We start from the raw sequence: 19,942 nt of genomic DNA on the forward strand, positions 1-19,942 counted from the left end.
ATCCTTCCTTCAACTCTCTATTATTCTTAGAAAGGCATTTTTTTTATATCAAGTCAGGTACCTAGCTTCATCCTTTCTGTATCTGTAATAATTAGAATATTTTATTGAATTACTGAGTACTTTCAGTGTAGTATAAACTAAATATTCTTATGCTCATGTGCTATGTTTAGTAATTAAAGGTTAGCTTTAAGGTTACCTGAAATTCTTTGAATAACAAAGGGGTTTCTGTAAAGTAGTTTATACTTGTCACTTATAATTGTATACTGTACAATACTCCACTTTCTAGAAATAAAGTTTTGGTTTTATTCATGGACTGTAATGTATAGTGGTTCGGTAGTAAATATGTTATATAGACTCTGTGTTCGATTAAGGCTTCCTTTATCTGTGATCTCCAGATGTTGTACACTTGGTATGGTTAATATCAACTTACACTCTTAGATCTAAAGTGTATAATCTGGGATGAAAGGCAGGAGGAGTGCAGGTTGTCTTTGAGTTTTAGGGATTTGAGCAGGAAGGGTTGAGGAGGGATGTAGGACATACTGTTGGAATGTGAGCAAGGTAACACTTACAAAATGATTCACATAAGCTAGCTAGCAAGACTTGACTCCGAGATGTGGGAAGAACAGTGCCTGCAGTCTGGAAGTGGGGTATGGATGTTGGAGTTGGAGGGTAATCTGAATCGTGATTTCATCATACTTCTGGAAAAACAGCATTTGAATGAATGCTGATAAATGTATTTTCTTCTTTGAACCACCCTGTCTTTGAGGAATGCAGCCATTGAGTCAAAATACAGTGGTACCTCGGGATATGAACTTAATTCGTTCCAGAAGACTGAGTGCTGATACCAAACAAATTTGTTCCCATAAGGAATAATGTAAATTAGATTAATCTGTTTCAGACCCCTAAAAATACACTTAGAAAGCACTTACATAAATACACTTACATAATTGTTCGAGTTTTGAGCTGTTCGTATCCTGAGGTATCACTGTATATATAATGCATGCATTTTATATGCAGTAGACATTATATCAAGATATCCAGAGATTGGTGGATGAATTTGGTAGGGTATGCAAATGAAGAAAAAAGTGAATACAGGAAAGAGTAAGGTTATGAGGATAAAATGATTAGGTGATGAAAGATTGGATATCAGATTGGAGGGAGAGAGTATGGAGGAAGTGAATGTATTCAGATATTTGGGAGTGGACGTGTCAGCGGATGGGTCTATGAAAGATGAGGTGAATCATAGAACTGATGAGGGGAAAAGGGTGAGTGGTGCACTTAGGAGTCTGTGGAGACAAAGAACTTTGTCCTTGGAGGCAAAGAGGGGAATGTATGAGAGTATAGTTTTACCAACGCTCTTATATGGGTGTGAAGCATGGGTGATGAATGTTGCAGCGAGGAGAAGGCTGGAGGCAGTGGAGATGTCATGTCTGAGGGCAATGTGTGGTGTGAATATAATGCAGAGAATTCGTAGTTTGGAAGTTACGAGGAGGTGCGGGATTACCAAAACTGTTGTCCAGAGGGCTGAGGAAGGGTTGTTGAGGTGGTTCGGACATGTAGAGAGAATGGAGCGAAACAGAATGACTTCAAGAGTGTATCAGTCTGTAGTGGAAAGAAGGCGGGGTAGGGGTCAGCCTAGGAAAGGTTGGAGGGAGGGGGTAAAGGAGGTTTTGTGTGCGAGGGGCTTGGACTTCCAGCAGGCATGCGTGAGCGTGTTTGATAGGAGTGAATGGAGACAAATGGTTTTTAATACTTGATGTGCTGTTGGAGTGTGAGCAAAGTAACATTTATGAAGGGATTCAGGGAAACCGGCAGGCCGGACTTGAGTCCTGGAGATGGGAAGTACAGTGTCTGCACTCTGAAGGAGGGGTGTTAATGTTGCAGTTTAAAAACTGTAGTGTAAAGCACCCTTCTGGCAAGACAGTGATGGAATGAATGATAGTGAAAGTTTTTCTTTTTCGGGCCACCCTGCCTTGGTGGGAATCGGCCAGTGTGATAATAATAATAATCTATTTGTAAAAGTATTCATATGTATAGTATAACTCATGGATATGGACTATAAATATTTGGTTATGGAATTACAAATGGAAAGTGGCAAGTTGTTGTTGTTGCTTTTGAAAAGCAACATTAGCATATATTGTATGAGCCCTGCTTCCAGAAATCTGGTTATGATTTTGCCTAAATCTGGATGGGTAATATAGAGGAAACAAGTTTCTTACAAATAAAGAAATGAGAAGAAAATGTTTGCAATTAGATCAGGTGAATCCCCTTGCCTATTCCCTGGCAGAGGCAGATACCCACATGACACCCCTACCCACCCAGCTTTATAAGAGTTGATGTATGGTGCCTTGGCTAATTGCCCAGCATGCTATGTGTAATGAAGACAAGAATCCTGGGAAGAAAACAGGAAATTCATTGTTTATGCCCAAGGCAATGGCAGAGTGAAGCATTTGCACTCAGTGAGGCCTGGTGCAGAAGTCTGAGTATGATAAGTCTTCCTAGCAAAGAGCAGAAACAATGACTAAACTATTATTTAACTCTAAAACCAAGATCTGTACCCATTATCCAGTTTGGATATTTCCCAGCATACACAGGATGAGACATTTTTTCACTTATATCCTGTCCAGTAGAGTTAGTGTGTGTTACATTTATATACTGTATTAGTCATATAGCAAATAAAAAGTTGCCAAATAAATAAAATCACTGTTGTATGACAGATCATCATATAGCAGAGTATCTTATAATGAGACCCCCTACTGTATAGTATTTCTGTATATTAGACACTAGATGGATAACATTTCTCTTATTTTAATAGCAATTGAAGTTTTGGCTATTGATATACACATTTCTCCTTGCTTTATGTGGGTTCAATTTGTGTGAATTTTCTATTATGCAATGTCCCATTTCTGTCAGTAATTTTTTATATACAGCATGCATTCATCATTTGGAGTAATGTGGTTTGCCAATTACATTGAAGATTTTTTTTTTCAACATGTCGGCTGCTTCACACCGAGGCAGGGCGACCCAAAAAGAAAGTAAAAATCCGAAAGAAAGAAAAACAAAACAAATTGAAAGAAAAAACTTTCATTATCATTCAACACTTTTACCATCACTCATACTTATGTAATCACAGTTTAGATGTCACTCCAAACAGTCAGTGTCCCAAACCCCTCCTTTAACCCTTTGAGGGTCGACAGGCCCTCTCCGAGACTTGTTCTCAGGGTCGGCCAAATTTAAAAAAAAAAAAAAAATTTGATGAAAAGATAGAGAATCTTTTCCCGATCATAATGACACCAAAAGTATGAAATTTGATGAAAAACTTACGGAATTATGCTCTCGCGAAGTTAGCAGTCTCAACGATGTTTATGCATCGGCGATTTTGCCCACTTTGAGCCCTATTTTCGGCCAATTCCAGTGTACTAGTCGACAGAAGTCATAACTATTTCTCTAGAACTCCATTTTTTCTATTGAATGAGTACAAGAAACCACCCATTTACTGATTTCAACTATCCAATACAGTGGTCAGAATTTAGCAATTTTGCCAATTTCACACAAATTTCAAAAGATGCCAATTTCCAAATAGGGTCCAGAATAAACAAGAAAGACATTCCTGGCACTAAAATAACATTTCCTCTGTTCGTTAGTCACATCCCCAGGCCCCTCTTATATTTCTTTGGCTTTCCACTTTTAATTTTTATTCTTACTAAAAATAGAAGATTTACTGTTATGCAGACTGCTGCATTAGTGTAGAAATGGTATAAATAATATCAGCGCACTTGTGAAAGAATATTAGACTCACCAGTTGACGTGTATTCGACACTTGACATGATTTGTTTACTTTTGAACTTTGGTAAAAATCGAACATTTCTGCTACTTTGAGCTCAATTTCAAGGTACTTTTCATTATAAAACCAGTCAAAATTATCTCTATTTCTGTAATGTCTTCCATTTTATAAAATGAGACCAAGAAAACTAAAATACAACAATAAATACCATACGAAAATACAATGCAAAGTCGCTGTTTTATTCCAAAAACACAGTCAAAGTTTTTTTTTTCTCATGCACTGTGTGCTGCAGGATTTTTTTATACTGTGCACACTGACCACATAGACCCATTCTTTCATATGTATGCCTACCAGCTTTCTCCCACTAGATTTGAGGGCGATAGAATTTAGGCGTACTAGTACGTCAAAAACCCTGGGTCGTAAGCCGTACTAGTACGGCCGAAGCCCTCAAAGGGTTAAAGTGCAGGCATTGTACTTCCCATTTCCAGGACTCAAATCTGGCTAACTGGTTTTCCTGAATCCCTTGACAAAATATTACCCTGCTCACACTCCAACAGCTCGTCAGGTCCCAAAAACCATTAGTCTCCATTCACTCCTATCTAACATGCTCACGCATGCTTGCTGGAAGTCTAAGCCCCTCAACCACAAAAACCTCCTTTACCTCCTCTCTCCAAGATTATTATTATGTACAATTAAGTGTTAATGCCTGATTGAGCTTAGTATAACTGCCATAGATCTGGAATGTATCCACCACATAAAATAAGAAATGCCTGTACTGCAGTTTAAATTATTTAAATTTTATTATTCGGTTTTTCCTTTGTGTGTGAAAAATGTTTTTGGTTCACATGTTTTGATACCACCTGTCTTCTTAAACATTATATATACCACATTTTTACTGTCCTTCTGCCTGATATTTGTCTATAGTATAAGTATTCATCCTGGGGATTTCCTTTTATACTAAGACTGTGGCAGGCTGCAACACATGACCTGTGTAATGTACACACATTGTACTTGCAACAAACTCAAATTTTTCCTCTCACTTGTGTTTTCCTCTAATAAAATTGTTCACACCTAGTTAAATGGCAGATATTATACAAAAAGAATAAAACACTGATGAGATACACCATGGAGACACTGCAGCTGTCTTTTCTCTGTATTGTAAATGTCATTGTTTTTGCCATTACACAAAGAACAAAACATACCCAGCGTTATTCCATCTCTTGGTAAATGGAGTGTATCTAGCAGCGGCAGCTTGATATTGCCACCCTTCAAGGGGCTCTTGATCCAAAGTGGAGCTATCCTCCCTTTCCTTAGAATCTGATAATCTCCCATTCCTCAAGATGCTGTATGACCCCTATGGGCTCAGCAAGCCCCATGAAATAAAAAGTAAATCTTAACAAAAAGTAACATACAGTCTTCCATTTATTCATAATTAATGTTAAGAAAATTACATGTGCCTTCATTCATAACTCATCCCTACCACACATCTTCAACAATCTTTCTGCAGACATAGATTACTGACCTTCATTTAAACCTAAACTTAAGCTGTGTCATTATAAATTTTCTTCAACATCTTGTGCAGCTGATTAACAATTATTGATTTTTTGGCATTCAACAATTTATTGCAGTTGTGTTCAGTCGAGCACTTAAACAGTTAATGATAAAGAAAAGGAAAAAATGTACCATAAAAGAACTGTGATAATCTGGATTTTAAAAATCTGGTGCATCTATCCTCCCAAATATCAATGAACTACTGTAGTTCATCATATATGCTCTAGATTTTATAATACTTTTATCTGGGTAGCTCAAGGCTACCACATGCATCTATGCCTGTGTCATCATTTGTAGTAGTCTCAGACTCCCTTAGTGCTCTACAGGCTATACGAAAATTTGATACATCTCATCCCCTAGTTCTCCGTATCCAACTTTGGCTACGCCGTATCTCTACCAAACATAAAGATATTGTTTTTTGTTGGGTCCCTGGTCATGTCGACGTACAGGGCAATGAACAGGCAGACACTGCTGCGCGGTCAGCAGTATATGACCTACCAATTTCCTATCGAGGTGTTCCATTTCTGGACTATTTTGCTGCAATAGCTACCCACCTTCGCACCCGTTGGCAACAACGTTGGTCAACTCTGCTCGGTAACAAACTTCATTCTATTAAACCGAGCATAGGTTACTGGCCGTCTTCTTGTCATCAGTGCCGAGGTTGGGAGACCACTCTCTCCCGCCTTCGCATTGGCCACACTCGTCTTACTCATGGGTATCTCATGGAGAGGCACCCTGTTCCTCTCTGTGAGCAGTGTCAAGTTCCAGTATCGATTAGCCACATTCTGTTAGACTGCCCTCTCTATCAACGAGCACGCAGAATTTACCTCCAACGTCGTCTTCGTTCTACTACTCTCTCTTTACCTTCCCTTCTTGCTGATGGACCCTCCTTTAATCCTGACTCTCTCATTGACTTCTTGACAACGACTGATTTACTCCACAAACTCTGATGATACTTTTCGCACTCCCCTCAGCCCTTTCTAGTTCAGTCTCTTGCTGCCCTTTACCCTTTCACCATCCACTACCCCGCTGTTATCCGTAACCTATTACTCATCCATCTCCCTTTTGCTACCTGATGCCCTCGCTTCCTTCCTGCCCTGCAGCGCTGTATAGTCCTTGTGGCTTAGCGCTTCTTTTTGATTATAATAATAATAATCAAGGCTACCACAGTACACAAAGACATCTTAGGTAACTTACGCTACTTGGTAACACTTGGTATAAACAACAGATAATCATAGTGAATGACAGTGATATGGGGATATTAATTTTCATGTGAAATTCAGATTAATTAGACTAACTTTATACATATAAAAAGCAAATATATCAATGCTCAAGTCAGTTAAAACCTTAGTACATTTAGACCCTTCAGAGAAAAGGGCTCACAATCCAAGGAATTGAAGCTAGCCTTCCCTTCCTCACATCACACCTGGTTACCTCCCATTCCCCAGGATCTATATCAGCCCTACATCTATAACACTTTCCACTGAAAATAGCAATACTAATTGTGATAGTAATGTGCATTTTAAGAGCTGGAGGTCTAGAGTTGACCTTGAGTTGTGTGCTCACTGTTCACTCTTTCCAGGAAATGCAATCAACTCAAGAATTACTTATTTAAATTTGTTTGAATTACCAATATACACTGACCTATTAGATGTGTCAGTTCTAAATAAGGATGATTATTTACCTCCTTTCAGTGGAAGTACCTAATGGAATGATTATGAAGAAAGAAAATATTGGTTAATAGGTGTGAGCATGAAATGTTGAACATACCTTTTTTTTTTTTTTACATATTGCTTAAATTAATTTTGGTGAAATTCACTAAGAAGTAATTGCATAATGTTTCAGGAACTTCAGATGTTCATTAGCAGTAAAATAACTATGACCTAAAATATGTTTTACAGTTAAATATGTTCAAATAAAAAGAATCTTTATTAGAAATTAAGAAATATACCAGTTAATGGAAATTCTGCTTTGGCATGAAGTAGACAAATTTAGATGTTTAGCAGACAAAGGGATGCTGTAATTTGTTCCATATATTTATTTGTATATGTAAAATGTATTTCTTTAATTTTCTTTATTGAATTAAGTTTTTAAAAATAATTACATTACTTTATATATTTACATATTTTTATTTTGTTTTAGGAACATGGCAAAAACATGCAAATGAGCCAGCTGAGAATTATTTTTTTTTTTCATGGAAGGTTATAAATTACTTATCTGATTTTAACAGGTTCCGTGTGTTCTGCCATGCAATCTGCAACCACAGTCTCTTCAGTAATGTCATTCTTGTCTGCATTCTCATCTCATCTGGCATGTTGGCTGCTGAGGACCCTCTTCGCTCTGACTCTCAACGTAATACCGTAAGTAACAAATGTGGCTTGAATTTACCATTCGTCAAATATTTTACATTATGTGTACATTGAGCTTTATGGGTAAGTGCAGAGGAATCCTTTCTCCATATGCCATGCATGTTGTAAGAGGCAACTAAAATGCCAGGAGCAAGGGTATAGTAACCCTTGCTTCTGTACGAATTACTAAATGTAAAAGGAAGAAAAACTTTTGTTAATTCTTTTTTGGGTCACTACCTCAGTGGGAAATGGCTGGTGTGTTAAAAAAGTAATGTATATTGAAAGTATTTATTGTAGTTTAAAGCAAGATGTTTTAATTATGTTTTGGACAGAAATTGATTGTATTTATGTAGTGTAAATGACCCTGCACTTGAGGAAAATTTGTAAAAGTTCTTTCTCAGTGTACAAGAATATTTTAATATATTCCTTATTCATTATGTGGAGTAAAATAAGGGTTGGATGTGAAAAGTGGGTTATAGTAAGTATTTATGCACCTGAAGAAGAGAGAACTATAGAGGAGAGAGAGAGAGATTTTGGGAAATGTTTATCGAGTTCATGGGGAGTTTTGAACCAACTGAGAGAGTACTTATCGTTGGGGATCTCAATGCTATAATGGGTAAAAATGTTGTAGAGGGAGTAGTAGGTAAATTTGGGGTGCCTGGGGTAAATGAAAATGGGGAGCCTCTAATTGAGTTGTGTAGATAGAGGTTTGGTAATAAGGAATATATATTTTATGAAAAAGAGGATAAATAAGTATACAAGGTACGATATAGTACATAGTGAAAGTAGGTTGTTAGATTATGTATTGGTGGATAAAAGCTTGATGGGTAGGCTTCAGGATGTGCATGTTTATAGAGGGGCAACTGATATATCGGATCATTATTTAGTTGTAGCTACAGTTAGAGTAAGAGGTAGATGGGGCAAAAGGAAATTAGCAACAGCAAGTAAGAGAGAGGTGATAGTGTATAAACTATGGGAGGAGGAAGTTAGGGTGAGATATAAGCAAATATTGGCAGAAAGGTAGGCTGGTGCAAAGATGAGTAGTGGGGGGGTTGAAGAGGGTTGGAATAGTTTTAAAAATGCAGTAATAGAATGTGAGGCAGAAGTTTGTGGTTATAGGAGGGTGGGTGCAGGAAGAAAGAGGAGTGATTGGTGGAATGATAAAGTAAAGGGCATGATAAAAGAGAAAAAGGTAGCTTATTAGAGGTTTTTACAAAGCAGAAGTGTTATAAGAAGAGCAGAGTATATGAAGAGTAAAAGAAAGGTGAAGAGAGTGGCAAGAGAGTGCAAAAGGAGAGCAGATGATAGAGTGGGAGAGGCACTGTCAAGAAATTTTGATGAAAATAAGATAAAATTTTGGAATGAGATAAACAAGTTAAGAAAGCTTAGGGAATGAATGGATTTGTCAGTTAAAAACAGAATAGGGGAGTTAGTAGATGGGGAGATGGAGGTATTGGGTAGATGGCGGGGAATATTTTGAGGAACTTTTAAATGTCGATGAAGAAAGGGAGGCCATAATTTCATGCTCTGGCCAAGGAGGTATAACATCTTCTAGGAGTGAAGAAGAACAGGATGTAAGTGGGGGGGGGGAGGTGCGTGAGGCATTACATAGAATGAAAAGGGGTAAAGCAACTGAAACTGACGGGATCACGACAGAAGTGTTAAAAGCAGGGGTGGGATATAGTGTTGGAGTGGTTGGTATTTTTGTTTAATAAATGGAAGAAGAGGGAATATAAATGTGTAAATTCAAGGATTACGTGGATTAAAATAAGGGTCGGATGTGAAAAGTGGGTCATAATAAGCGTGTATGCACCTGGAGAAGAGAGGAGTGTAGAGGAGAGAGATTGATTTTGGGAGCTGTTAAGTGAATGTATAGGAACTTTTGAACCAAGTGAGAGAGTAATTGTGGTAGGGGACTTGAATGCTAAAGTAGAAGAAACATTTAGAGAGGGTGTGATAGGTAAGTTTGGGGTGCCAGGTGTAAATGATAATGGAAGCCCTTTGATTGAACTTTGTTTTAGTTATAGGTAATAAATATTTTAAGGAAAAGAACATAAATAAGTATACAAGATGTGATGTAGGGTGTAATGACAGTAGTTTGTTGGACTATGTATTGGTAGATAAAAGACTGTTGAGTAGACTTCAGGATGTACATGTTTATAGAGGGGCCACAGATATATCAGATCACTTTCTAGTTGTAGCTACAGTGAGAGTAAAAGGTAGATGGGATACAAGGAAAATAGAAGCAGCAAGTAAGAGAGATATAAACTAAAAGAGGAGGCAGTTAGGGTAAGATATAAACAACTATTGGAGGATACATGGGCTAGTGAGAGTATAGGTAATGGGGTCGAAGATGTATGGGGTAGGTTTAAGAATACAGTGTTAGTGTTGTTCAGAAGTTTGTGGTTACAGAAAAGTGAGTGCAGGAGGGATGAAGAGTGGTTGGTGGAATGATGATGTAAAGAGAGTAGTAAGGGAGAAAAAGTTAGCATATGAGAGGTTTTGGCATAGTAGAAGTGCTGCAAGGAGGGAAGAGTATATGGAGAGAAAGAGAGAGGTTAAGAGTGGTGAAGCAATGTAAAAAGAGAGCAAATGAGAGAGTGGGTGAGATGTTATCAACAAATTTTGTTGAAAATAAGAAAAAGTTTTGGAGTAAGATTAATAAGTTGAGGAAACCTAGAGAACAAATGGATTTGACAGTTAGAAATAGGAGAGGAGAGTTATTAAATGGAGAGTTAGAGGTATTGCGATGATGGAGTAAATATTTTGAGGAATTGTTAAATGTTGATGAAAAGGAAGCTGTGATTTTGTGTATAGGGCAAGGAGGAATAACATCTTGTTGGAGTGAGGAAGAGCCAATTGTGAGTGTGAGGGAAGTTCGTGAGGCAGTGGGTAGAATGAAAGGGGATAAGGCAGCTAGGATTGATGGGATAAAGATAGAAATGTTAAAAGCTGGTGGGGATATAGTTCTGGAGTGATTGGTGCTATTATTTTATAAATGTATGGAAGAGGGTAAGGTACCTAGGGATTGGCAGAGAGCATGCATAGTTCCTTTGTATAAATGCAAAGGAGATAAAAGAGAGTGCAAAAGTTAAAGCAGAATAAGTTTGTTGAGTATACCTGGTAAAGTGTATGGTAGAGTTATTATTGAAAAAATTAAGAGTAAGATGGAGAGTAGGATAGATGAACAAGGAGGCTTTAGGAAAGGTAGGGGGATGTGTAGACCAAGTGTTTACAGTGAAACATACAGGTGAACAGTATTTAGATAAGGGTGAAGAGGTTTTTGTGGCATTTATGGATTTGGAGAAGGCATATGACAGGGTGGATACGGGGGGCATTGTGGTAGTAGATGTTGCTGGTGTATGGTATAGGAGGTAGGTTACTGAAAGCAGTGAAGAGTTTTTACGAGGATAGTGAGGCTCAGGTTAGAGTATGTAGGTGAGAGGGAGATTATTTCCCAGTAAAAGTAGGCCTTAGACAAGGATGTGTGATGTCACTGTGGTTGTTCAACATTTTTATAGATAGGGTTGTAAGAGAAGTGAATGGAAGGGTCTTGGCAAGAGGTGTGGAGTTTAAACATAAAGAATCAAACACTAAGTTGGAGTTGTCACAGTTGCTCTTGCTGATGATGCTGTGCTTTTGGAAGATTCTGAAAAGAAGTTGCAGAGGTTGGTGGATGAATTTGGTAGGGTATGTAAAAGAAGAAAATTGAAAGTGAATATAGGAAAGAGTAAGGTGACGAGGATAAAAAGATTAGGTGACGAAAGATTGGATATCAGATTGGAGGGAGAGTGTATTGAGGAGGTGAATGTATTCAGATATTTGGCAGTGGATGTGTCAGCAGAGGGGTCTGTGAAGGATGAGGTGAATCATAGAATTGATGAGGGGAAAAGGGTGAGTGGTGCACTTAGGAGTCTGTAGAGACAAAGAACTTAGTCCATGGAAGCAAAGAGGAGAATGTATGACAGTATAGTTGTACCAACACACTTGTATGAGTGTGAAGCATGGGTGATGAATGTTGCAATGAGGAGGAGGCTGGAGGCAGTCGAGATGTCATGTCTGAGGGCAATGTGTGGTGTGAATATAATGCAGAGAATTTGTAGTTTGGAAATTAGGAGAAGGTGTGGGATTATTAAAACTATTATTCAGAGGGCTGAGGAGGGGTTGTTGATGTGGTTTGGACATGTAGAGAGACTGGAACAAAACAGAATTACTTTGAGAGTGTATAAATCTGTAGTGGAGGGAAGGCGGGGTAGCGGTCGGCCTAGGAAAGGTTGGAGGGAGGGGGTAAAGAAAGTTTTGTGTGTGAGGGGCTTTGACTTTCAGCAAGTGTGCGTGAGCATATTTGATAAGAGTGAATGGAGACAAATTGTTTTTTCATACGTACTTGACGTGATGTTGGAGTGTGAGCAAAGTAACATTTATGAAGGGATTCAGGGAAACCGGCATGCCGGACTTGAGTCCTGGAGATGGGAAGTACAGTGTCTGCACTCCTCTGAAGGAGGGGTGTTAATGTTGCAGTTTTATAACTGTAGTGTAAAGCTTCCCTCTGGCAAGACAGTGATGGAGTGAATGATGATGAAAGTTTTTCTTTTTCGGACCACCCTGCCTAGGTGGGAATCTGCCAATATGTTAATGTAATAAATAAAATAAAAAGTTATTATTGAAAGAATTAGAGGTAAGACAGAGAGTAGAATTGAAGATGAACAAGGAGGCTTTAGAGTGGGAATGGGATGTGTAGATCAAGTGTTTACATTGAAGCATATATATGAACAGTATTTAGATAAAGGTAGGGACATTTTCATTACATTTATGGACTTAAAAAAGACATATGACAGAGTAGATAGGGGAACAATATGGCAGATGTTGCAAGCATATGGAATAAAGTTACTAAATGCTGTAAAGAGTTTTTGTGAGGATAGTGAGGCTCAGGTTAGGGTGTGTAGGAGAGAGGGAGATTACTTCCTGGTAAAAATAGGTCTTAGACAGGGATGTATAATGTCTCCATGGTTGTTTAATATATTTGTAGATGGGGTTGTAAAAGAAGTGCTAGGGTGTTGGAGAGAGGGGTGCAATTAAATTATGAGGAATCAAATACAAAATGGGAGTTGACATAGTTACTTTTTGCTGATGATACTGTGCTTTTGGGAGGTTCTAAAGGAAAGTTGCAAAGGTTAGTGGACGAGTTTGGGAGGGTGTATAAAGGTAGAAAGTTGAAAGTAAACATAGATAAGAGTAAGGTGATGAGGGTATCAAATGATTTAGATAAAGAAAAACTGGATATCACTTTGGAGAGAGGGAGTATGGAAGAAGTGAATGTTTTCACATGTTTGGGAGTTGACTTGTCAGCAGAGGGGTTTATGAAGGATGAGGTTAACCATAGAATTGATGGAGGAAAAAAGGTGATTGGTATGTTGTGGTATCTGTGGAGACAAAAAAACATCATCCATGGAGGCAAAGAAGGCAATGTATGAAAGTTTAGTTGTACCAACACTCTTATATGGGTGTGAAGCTTGGGTTGCAAATGCTGCAGCTAGGAGGCGGCTGGAGGCAGTGGAGATGTTCTGTCTAAGGGCAATGTGTGGCGTAAATATTATGCAGAGAATTAGGAGTGTGGAAATTAGGAGAAGGTGTGGAGTTACTAAAAGTATTAGCCAGAGGGCTGAAGAGGGGTCGTTGAGGTGTTTTGGTCATTTAGAGAGAATGAATCAAAGCAGAACTTGGAGAGCGTATAAATCTGTAGGGGAAGAAAGGCGGGGTAGGGTCATCCTTGAAAAGGTTTTCGGGACCTGACAAGCTGTTGGAATGTGAGCAGGGTAATATTTAGTGAAGGGATTCAGAGAAACTGGTTATTTTTATATGGCCGGACTTGAGTATGTACTGGAAATGGGAAGTACAATGCCTTCCCGTTAAAGGAGGGCTTTGGGATATTGGCAGTTTGGAGGGGTATGTTATATATATTTTTATTTGCTTCTAAACTGTTGTATCTGGGCACCTCTCCAAAGATAGTGATTATGTGTGAGTGAGGTGCAAGTGTTGAATGATGATGAAAGTATTTTCTTTTTGAGGATTTTCTTTCTTTTTGAGTTACCCTGCTTCAGTGGGAGACTGCCAACTTGTTGAAAAAAAAAAATCCTAATTCATTTATTAAATGCATATGTATGCACAATAAGTTGCAAGGTAAAATAAAATATAGTAGGTGCTCTCTTAACTGGATGCAGTAAATGGTCAAACACCCTTCCATAATAAAAATTATGACTTATTAAGAAAGGTTGAAACCATATGATATGCCATCCTTGGTTGATAAGAAGAGTAGAGGGAACATCATAATAAGATGGTAAAAAAAACATGACAGGGTACACTTCTGACCACATCAACTGCCATCAGATATCATAGCTTTAATAAATAAAAAATAAATAATTTTTTTAATGAATAAAACACTTGTGCAACATGGGAGTATGACACCTTTTCCTGTATTAGACAGTAATGTTCTAAGTTACCAGCCAGTAAATTAGAACATTATTTCCTGATACAGTAAATGCTGTTTCAACACAATATCTTGTAACATGGTTCAAAAAACATAACCAAAATATTTGATAATGTAGAAAGACCTTAACCCTTTCAGAGCCAATAGGCCCTCTCCTAAACTTGTTCTTAGGGTTGAAAATTTTTTGGAAAAAAAAAATTATTTTTTCTTGTGAAAAGATAGAGAATCTTTTCCCAATCATAATGACACCAAAAGTATGAAATTTGATGGAAAACTTACAGAATTATGCTCTCGCGATGTTAGCGGTCTCATTGATGTTTACGCATTGGCGATTTCGCACACTTTGAGCGCTATTTTCGGCCAATTCCAGTGTACTAGTCGACAAAAATCATACCTTCTTCGCTAGAAGTCCATTTTTTCTATCGAATGAGTACAAGAAACCACCCATTTACCGATTTTAACTATCCAATAAAGTGGTCAGAAATTAGCAATTTTGCCAATTTCACACATATTTCAAAAGATGCCAGTTTCCAAATAGGGTCCAGAATAAACAAGAAAGACATTCCTGGCACTAAAATAACATTTCCTCTGTTCATTAATCACGTCCCTGCGCCCCTCTTACATTTCTTTTGCTTTCCACTTTGAATTTTTATTCTCACAAATAATAGAAGATTGACTGTTATGCAGACTACTGCATTAGTGTAGAAATGGTATAAATAATATCAGTGCACTTGTGAAAGAATATTAGACTTACCAGTTGATGTGTATTGGACGCGTGGCATGATTTGTTTACTTTTGAACTTTGGCAAAAATCAAACATTTCTGCGAATATGAGCTCAATTTCAAGGTACTTTTCATTGTGAAACCAATCAAAATCATCTCAATTTCTGTAATGTGTCTTCCATTCTATAAAATGAGACCAGGAAAACTAGAATACAACTGTAAATACCATGAGAAAATACAGTGCAAATTCGCTGTTTTAACCCTTTCAGGGTCCCCAGGCCCTCTCCAAGACTTTTTCTCAGGGTCGCCCAAATTTAAAAAACAAAAAATATTATGAAAAGAAAGAGAATCTTTTCCCAATCATAATGACACCAAAAGTATGAAATTTGATGGAAAACTTACGGAATTATGCTCTCGCAAAGCTAGCGGTCTCGACGATGTTTACGCATCGGCGATTTTGCCCACTTTGAGCCCTATTTTTGGCCAATTCCAGTGTACTAATCGACAAAAATCATAACTATTTCACTAGAACTCCATTTTTTCTATCGAATGAGTACAAGAAACCACCCATTTACCGATTTCAGCTATCCAATACAGTGGTCAGAATTTAGCAATTTTGCCAATTTCACACAAATTTCAAAAGATGCCAGTTTCCAAGTAGGGTCCAGAATAGACAAGAAAGACATTCCTGGCACTAAAATAACATTTCTTCTGTTCATTAATCATGTCCCCATGCCCCTCTTCCATTCTTTTGCTTTCAACTTTGAATTTTTATTCTCGCAAAAAATATAAGATTTACTGTTATGCAGACTGCTTCATTAGTGTAGAAATGGTATAAATAATACCAGCGCACTTGGGAAAGAATATTAGACTCACCAGTATTGGACGCTTAGTATTATTTGTTTACTTTTGAACTTTGGTAAAAATCAAACATTTCTGCTACTTTGAGCTCAATTTCAAGGTAGTTTTCATTGTAAAACCAGTCAAAATCATCTTAATTTCTGTAATATGTCTTCCATTCTATAAAATGAGACCAGGAAAACTAGAATACAACAATAAATACCATACGAAAATTCAGTGCAAATTTAATCCAAAAACACGGTCAAAGTTTTTTTTTTCTCATTACGCACTGTGCTGCAGGATTTTTTTTATAGTGCACACATTGACCACATAGACCCATTCTTTAATATGTATGCCTACCATCTTTCTCTCACTAGATTTGAGGGTGCTAGAATTTAGGCATACTAGTACGTCAAAAACCCTGGTGCGTAAGCCATACTAGTACGTCCGAAACCCTGAAAGGGTTAAACCAAAAACACGGTCAAATTTTTTTTTTTTTTTTTTTTTTTTTCATTACACACTGTGTGCTGCAGGATTTTTTTTTATACTGTGCGCACTGACCACATAGACCCATTCTTTCATATGCAGGCCTTCCAGCTTTCTCTTGCTAGATTTGAAGGTGCTAGAATTTAGGGGTACTAGTACGTCAATAACCCTGGTGCCTAAGCTGTACTAGTACGTCGGAAACCCCGAAAGGGTTAATATTGAGATAAGTAAATTGCAAAAAATCAGTTGCCTCACTAAATATTGGTACAAACAATAGCATTAAATTAAATTGTGTGAATACAAATATTATAAAATACAATGGTACCCCGAGTTTCAAACTGCTCCTAACTCAAACAATTATGTAAGTGTATTTTTGGGGGTCTGAAATGGACTAATCTAATTTAGATTATTCCTTATTGGAACAAATTCATTAAGTATTGGCAGTCGAACAGCATTCTGTAATGAAATATGTAAGTTCGAAACTCGGGTACCACTGTACCAGTTAAAAAATAACAGCAGAAACATCTGGGTACTAGCATGTATTTACACTGACATGAATTAATTAGGTAAGTAGACTGAGAGATTCATAGTGGAATTTTATGTGAAAACATGCCACGTAATTGATATGGGTGAGAATGAACAAAACATGTAATTTTTTTTTTACCTTGATAACCATCTCCTAGGCAGGGAGGTTGGTAAAATATTAAAGGCATCAGACAAAAAGATGTACCAGTGATATGAGATTCAGTGGAAAATCTCATACCAATGAGTATAATAATAATATTAGTAATCTTTATTTCTGCAAGTACATGTGCAAGGTATATAGACCTAGCTGACATCAGTGACATACCACTGTATAGAACCCTTTGTTATGCAGAGCATTTTGAACAAATTAGGTCAGTTTTGTCAACTAACACCCAGGTACCTATTTTGCTGCTGTGTTTTAAGGAAACACTTCCTAATGTTTTCACCTGTACTGGGGGATCAACCCCTGGACCTCAGTGTGTGAGCTGAGTTTGCTAGCAATCGAGCTACGGGACACCACAGTGAGATACTCCTGTGACACAGGCCAGCTTTAAAATAGTATTATAGACATAGATAGGGAAATAAGTATTAAAAAAAATGTTAAACCAAATTTGGAATATGCAGTGGTGGTTGGTGTCCACACTTAAAGTGTGTACAAAACAAATTCTGGCCACAAAATAGAGCGAAATACCAACGTCAAAGACCTGGGAGTGATCATGTCGGAGGATCTCACCTTCAAGGACCATAACATTGTATCAATCGCATCTGCTAGAAAAATGACAGGATGGATAATGAGAACCTTCAAAACTAGGGAGACCAAGCCCATGATGACACTCTTCAGGTCACTTGTTCTATCTAGGCTGGAATATTGCTGCACACTAACAGCACCTTTCAAGGGAGGTGAAATTGCTGACCTAGAAAATGTACAGAGAACCTTCACGGCACGCATAACGGAGATAAAACACCTCAATTACTGGGAGCGCTTGAGGTTCCTAAACCTGTATTCCCTGGAACACAGGCGGGAGAGATACATGATTATATACACCTGGAAAATCCTAGAGGGACTAGTACCGAACTTGCAAACGAAAATCACTCACTACGAAAGCAAAAGACTTGGCAGACGATGCAACATCCCCCCAATGAAAAGCACGGGTGTCACTAGCACGTTAAGAGACCATACAATAAGTGTCAGGGGCCCGAGACTGTTCAACTGCCTCCCAGCATACATAAGGGGGATTACCAACAGACCCCTGGCAGTCTTCAAGCTGGCACTGGACAAGCACCTAAAGTCGGTTCCTGGCCAGCCGGGCTGTGGCTCGTATGTTGGTTTGCATGCAGCCAGCAGTAACAGCCTGGTTGATCAGGCTCTGATCCACCAGGAGGCCTGGTCACGGACCGGGCCGCGGGGGCGTTGACCCCCGGAACTCTCTCCAGGTAAACTCCAGGTATGTACAAACTAGGAAAAAAGCTCGGACTAACCACAAAATGGATACTAGAGCTAAAAAATAGGAGTTATAAAGAAATGCTGAGGACATTATATGTTATCTTTGGCTGATAGAAGGAAAAGCGGACACATGATAGCTGCATTCGAGATTATAAAATGATGTGAAAGAATTGACGTAACCTCTTTAGTTAGCAAGAGGCTTTATCTATAAACTAAGAAAAATCTTTTACTAAAAGGATACTATTAATTTTTTTCTCATGCAGTGTTAAAACAATGAAATGGTTTAAAAGAGGAGTTCGTAAGTGCTATAACCACTGGGACCTTTAAAATCTTTGATAAACTGTATACCAGTGAGGGCACATTTTTTGATTGGTTGAGATAGGTTATAAGTGAGATGTTTAAATAAAAGTTAGCAGGAGCAGCCTTTGTTAGCCCCTTGAGAGATGTGTTATGGAAGAGTTTGGAGATAGCCTAAGCTACTCCATCCCTTTCCCCCTGATGTTGGGTCACCTTATCGTGGTGGTGGGGTTTGAGCGGCCAAGTGCCTGACTAAGAACCCAGCAACCCATTTTTTCAACTTAAATAGCAGGAAGATTTTCTCTTTTGACAAAATTTGCTGTGGCTTATAGCCTGTCACTGGGAAAGGATTATTTTGTATTGTGCTTGTGATACACAGTTGTTTCACAGAGCATCAGCCAATGATGCCATTGCTGCTAATTCTGTTTTAATTTAAGAGCTGCATAAACCAAAACTAGCCATATTTTAACAAAACTGGAAAAATTTCTCTGGTCTACCTATAGTGCAGATAACATTTTCTTAAGCACCTACATGTTGCTGTATCATCTTTGACCTTCCTACTCTTTCCTGATGATATAATCCCCTCAGTACCTCTTCCATTTTGTGTCTAGATTCCCTTTTGTTAGCTATGTAATGCTGCGTGACTGGTTTGGTGCTTTCCTTAAATATAATAGCTCCTACTTTTGAGATTTAATTTAATAACTTGGTAAACTGCCTTACTTTGTGCATTGAACGTCACATCTCGCTCAATCACATTTAATAACTTTACAACTAAGTCACACAATGTACATTAACCCTTTGAGGGTTTTCGTCGTACTAGTACGTCTTACGCGTAGGGGTTTTTGACGTACTAGTACTCATAAATTCTAGCGGCCTCAAATCTAGTGGGAGAAAGCTGGTAGGCCTTCATATGAAAGAATGGGTCTATGTAGTCAGTGTGCACAGTCTAAAAAAAATACTGCAGCACACAGTGCATAATGAGAAAAAAAAAACTTTGACCATTTTTTTTTAATAAATCAGCGACTTTGCAGTGTATTTTCGTATGGTATTTATTGTTGTATTCTAGTTTTCTTGGTCTCATTTTATAGAATGGAAGACATATTACAGAAATTGAGATGATTTTGACTGGTTTTACAAAGAAAGGTGCCTTGAAATTGAGCTCAAAGTAGCAGAAATGTTCGATTTTTACCAAACTTCAAAAGTAAACAAATCGTGCCAAGCGTGCAATACACGTCAACTGGTGAGTCTAATATTCTTTCACAAGTGCACCAATAATATTTATACCATTTTTTACACTAATGCAGTAGTCTGCATAACAGTAAATCTTATATTTTTTGTGAAAATAAAAATTCAAAGTGGAAAGCAAAAGAATATAAGAGGGGCCTTGAGACGTGACTAATGACTAGAGGAAATGTCATTTTAGTGCCAGGAATGTCTTTCTTGTTTATTCTGGACCC

General features: G+C 37.9%; 1 protein-coding gene across 15 annotated transcripts in view; it reads left to right on the top strand.

Annotated features, from left to right (window-relative positions):
* The window catches only part of LOC128700135 (Ca[2+]-channel protein alpha[[1]] subunit D), a gene marked incomplete at its 5' end in the record, with an annotated part of 794,286 nt that overhangs the window by 270,596 nt on the left and 503,748 nt on the right, over positions 1-19,942 (top strand). For all 15 annotated transcript variants that reach the window (XM_070100780.1, XM_070100771.1, XM_070100781.1 and 12 more), the window contains 1 exon segment: positions 7,566-7,695. In XM_070100780.1, coding sequence (XP_069956881.1) covers positions 7,566-7,695 — 130 coding nt within the window.

Source organism: Cherax quadricarinatus, chromosome 74 (assembly GCF_038502225.1).
Source record: "Cherax quadricarinatus isolate ZL_2023a chromosome 74, ASM3850222v1, whole genome shotgun sequence".
Lineage (NCBI taxonomy): Eukaryota > Metazoa > Arthropoda > Malacostraca > Decapoda > Parastacidae > Cherax > Cherax quadricarinatus.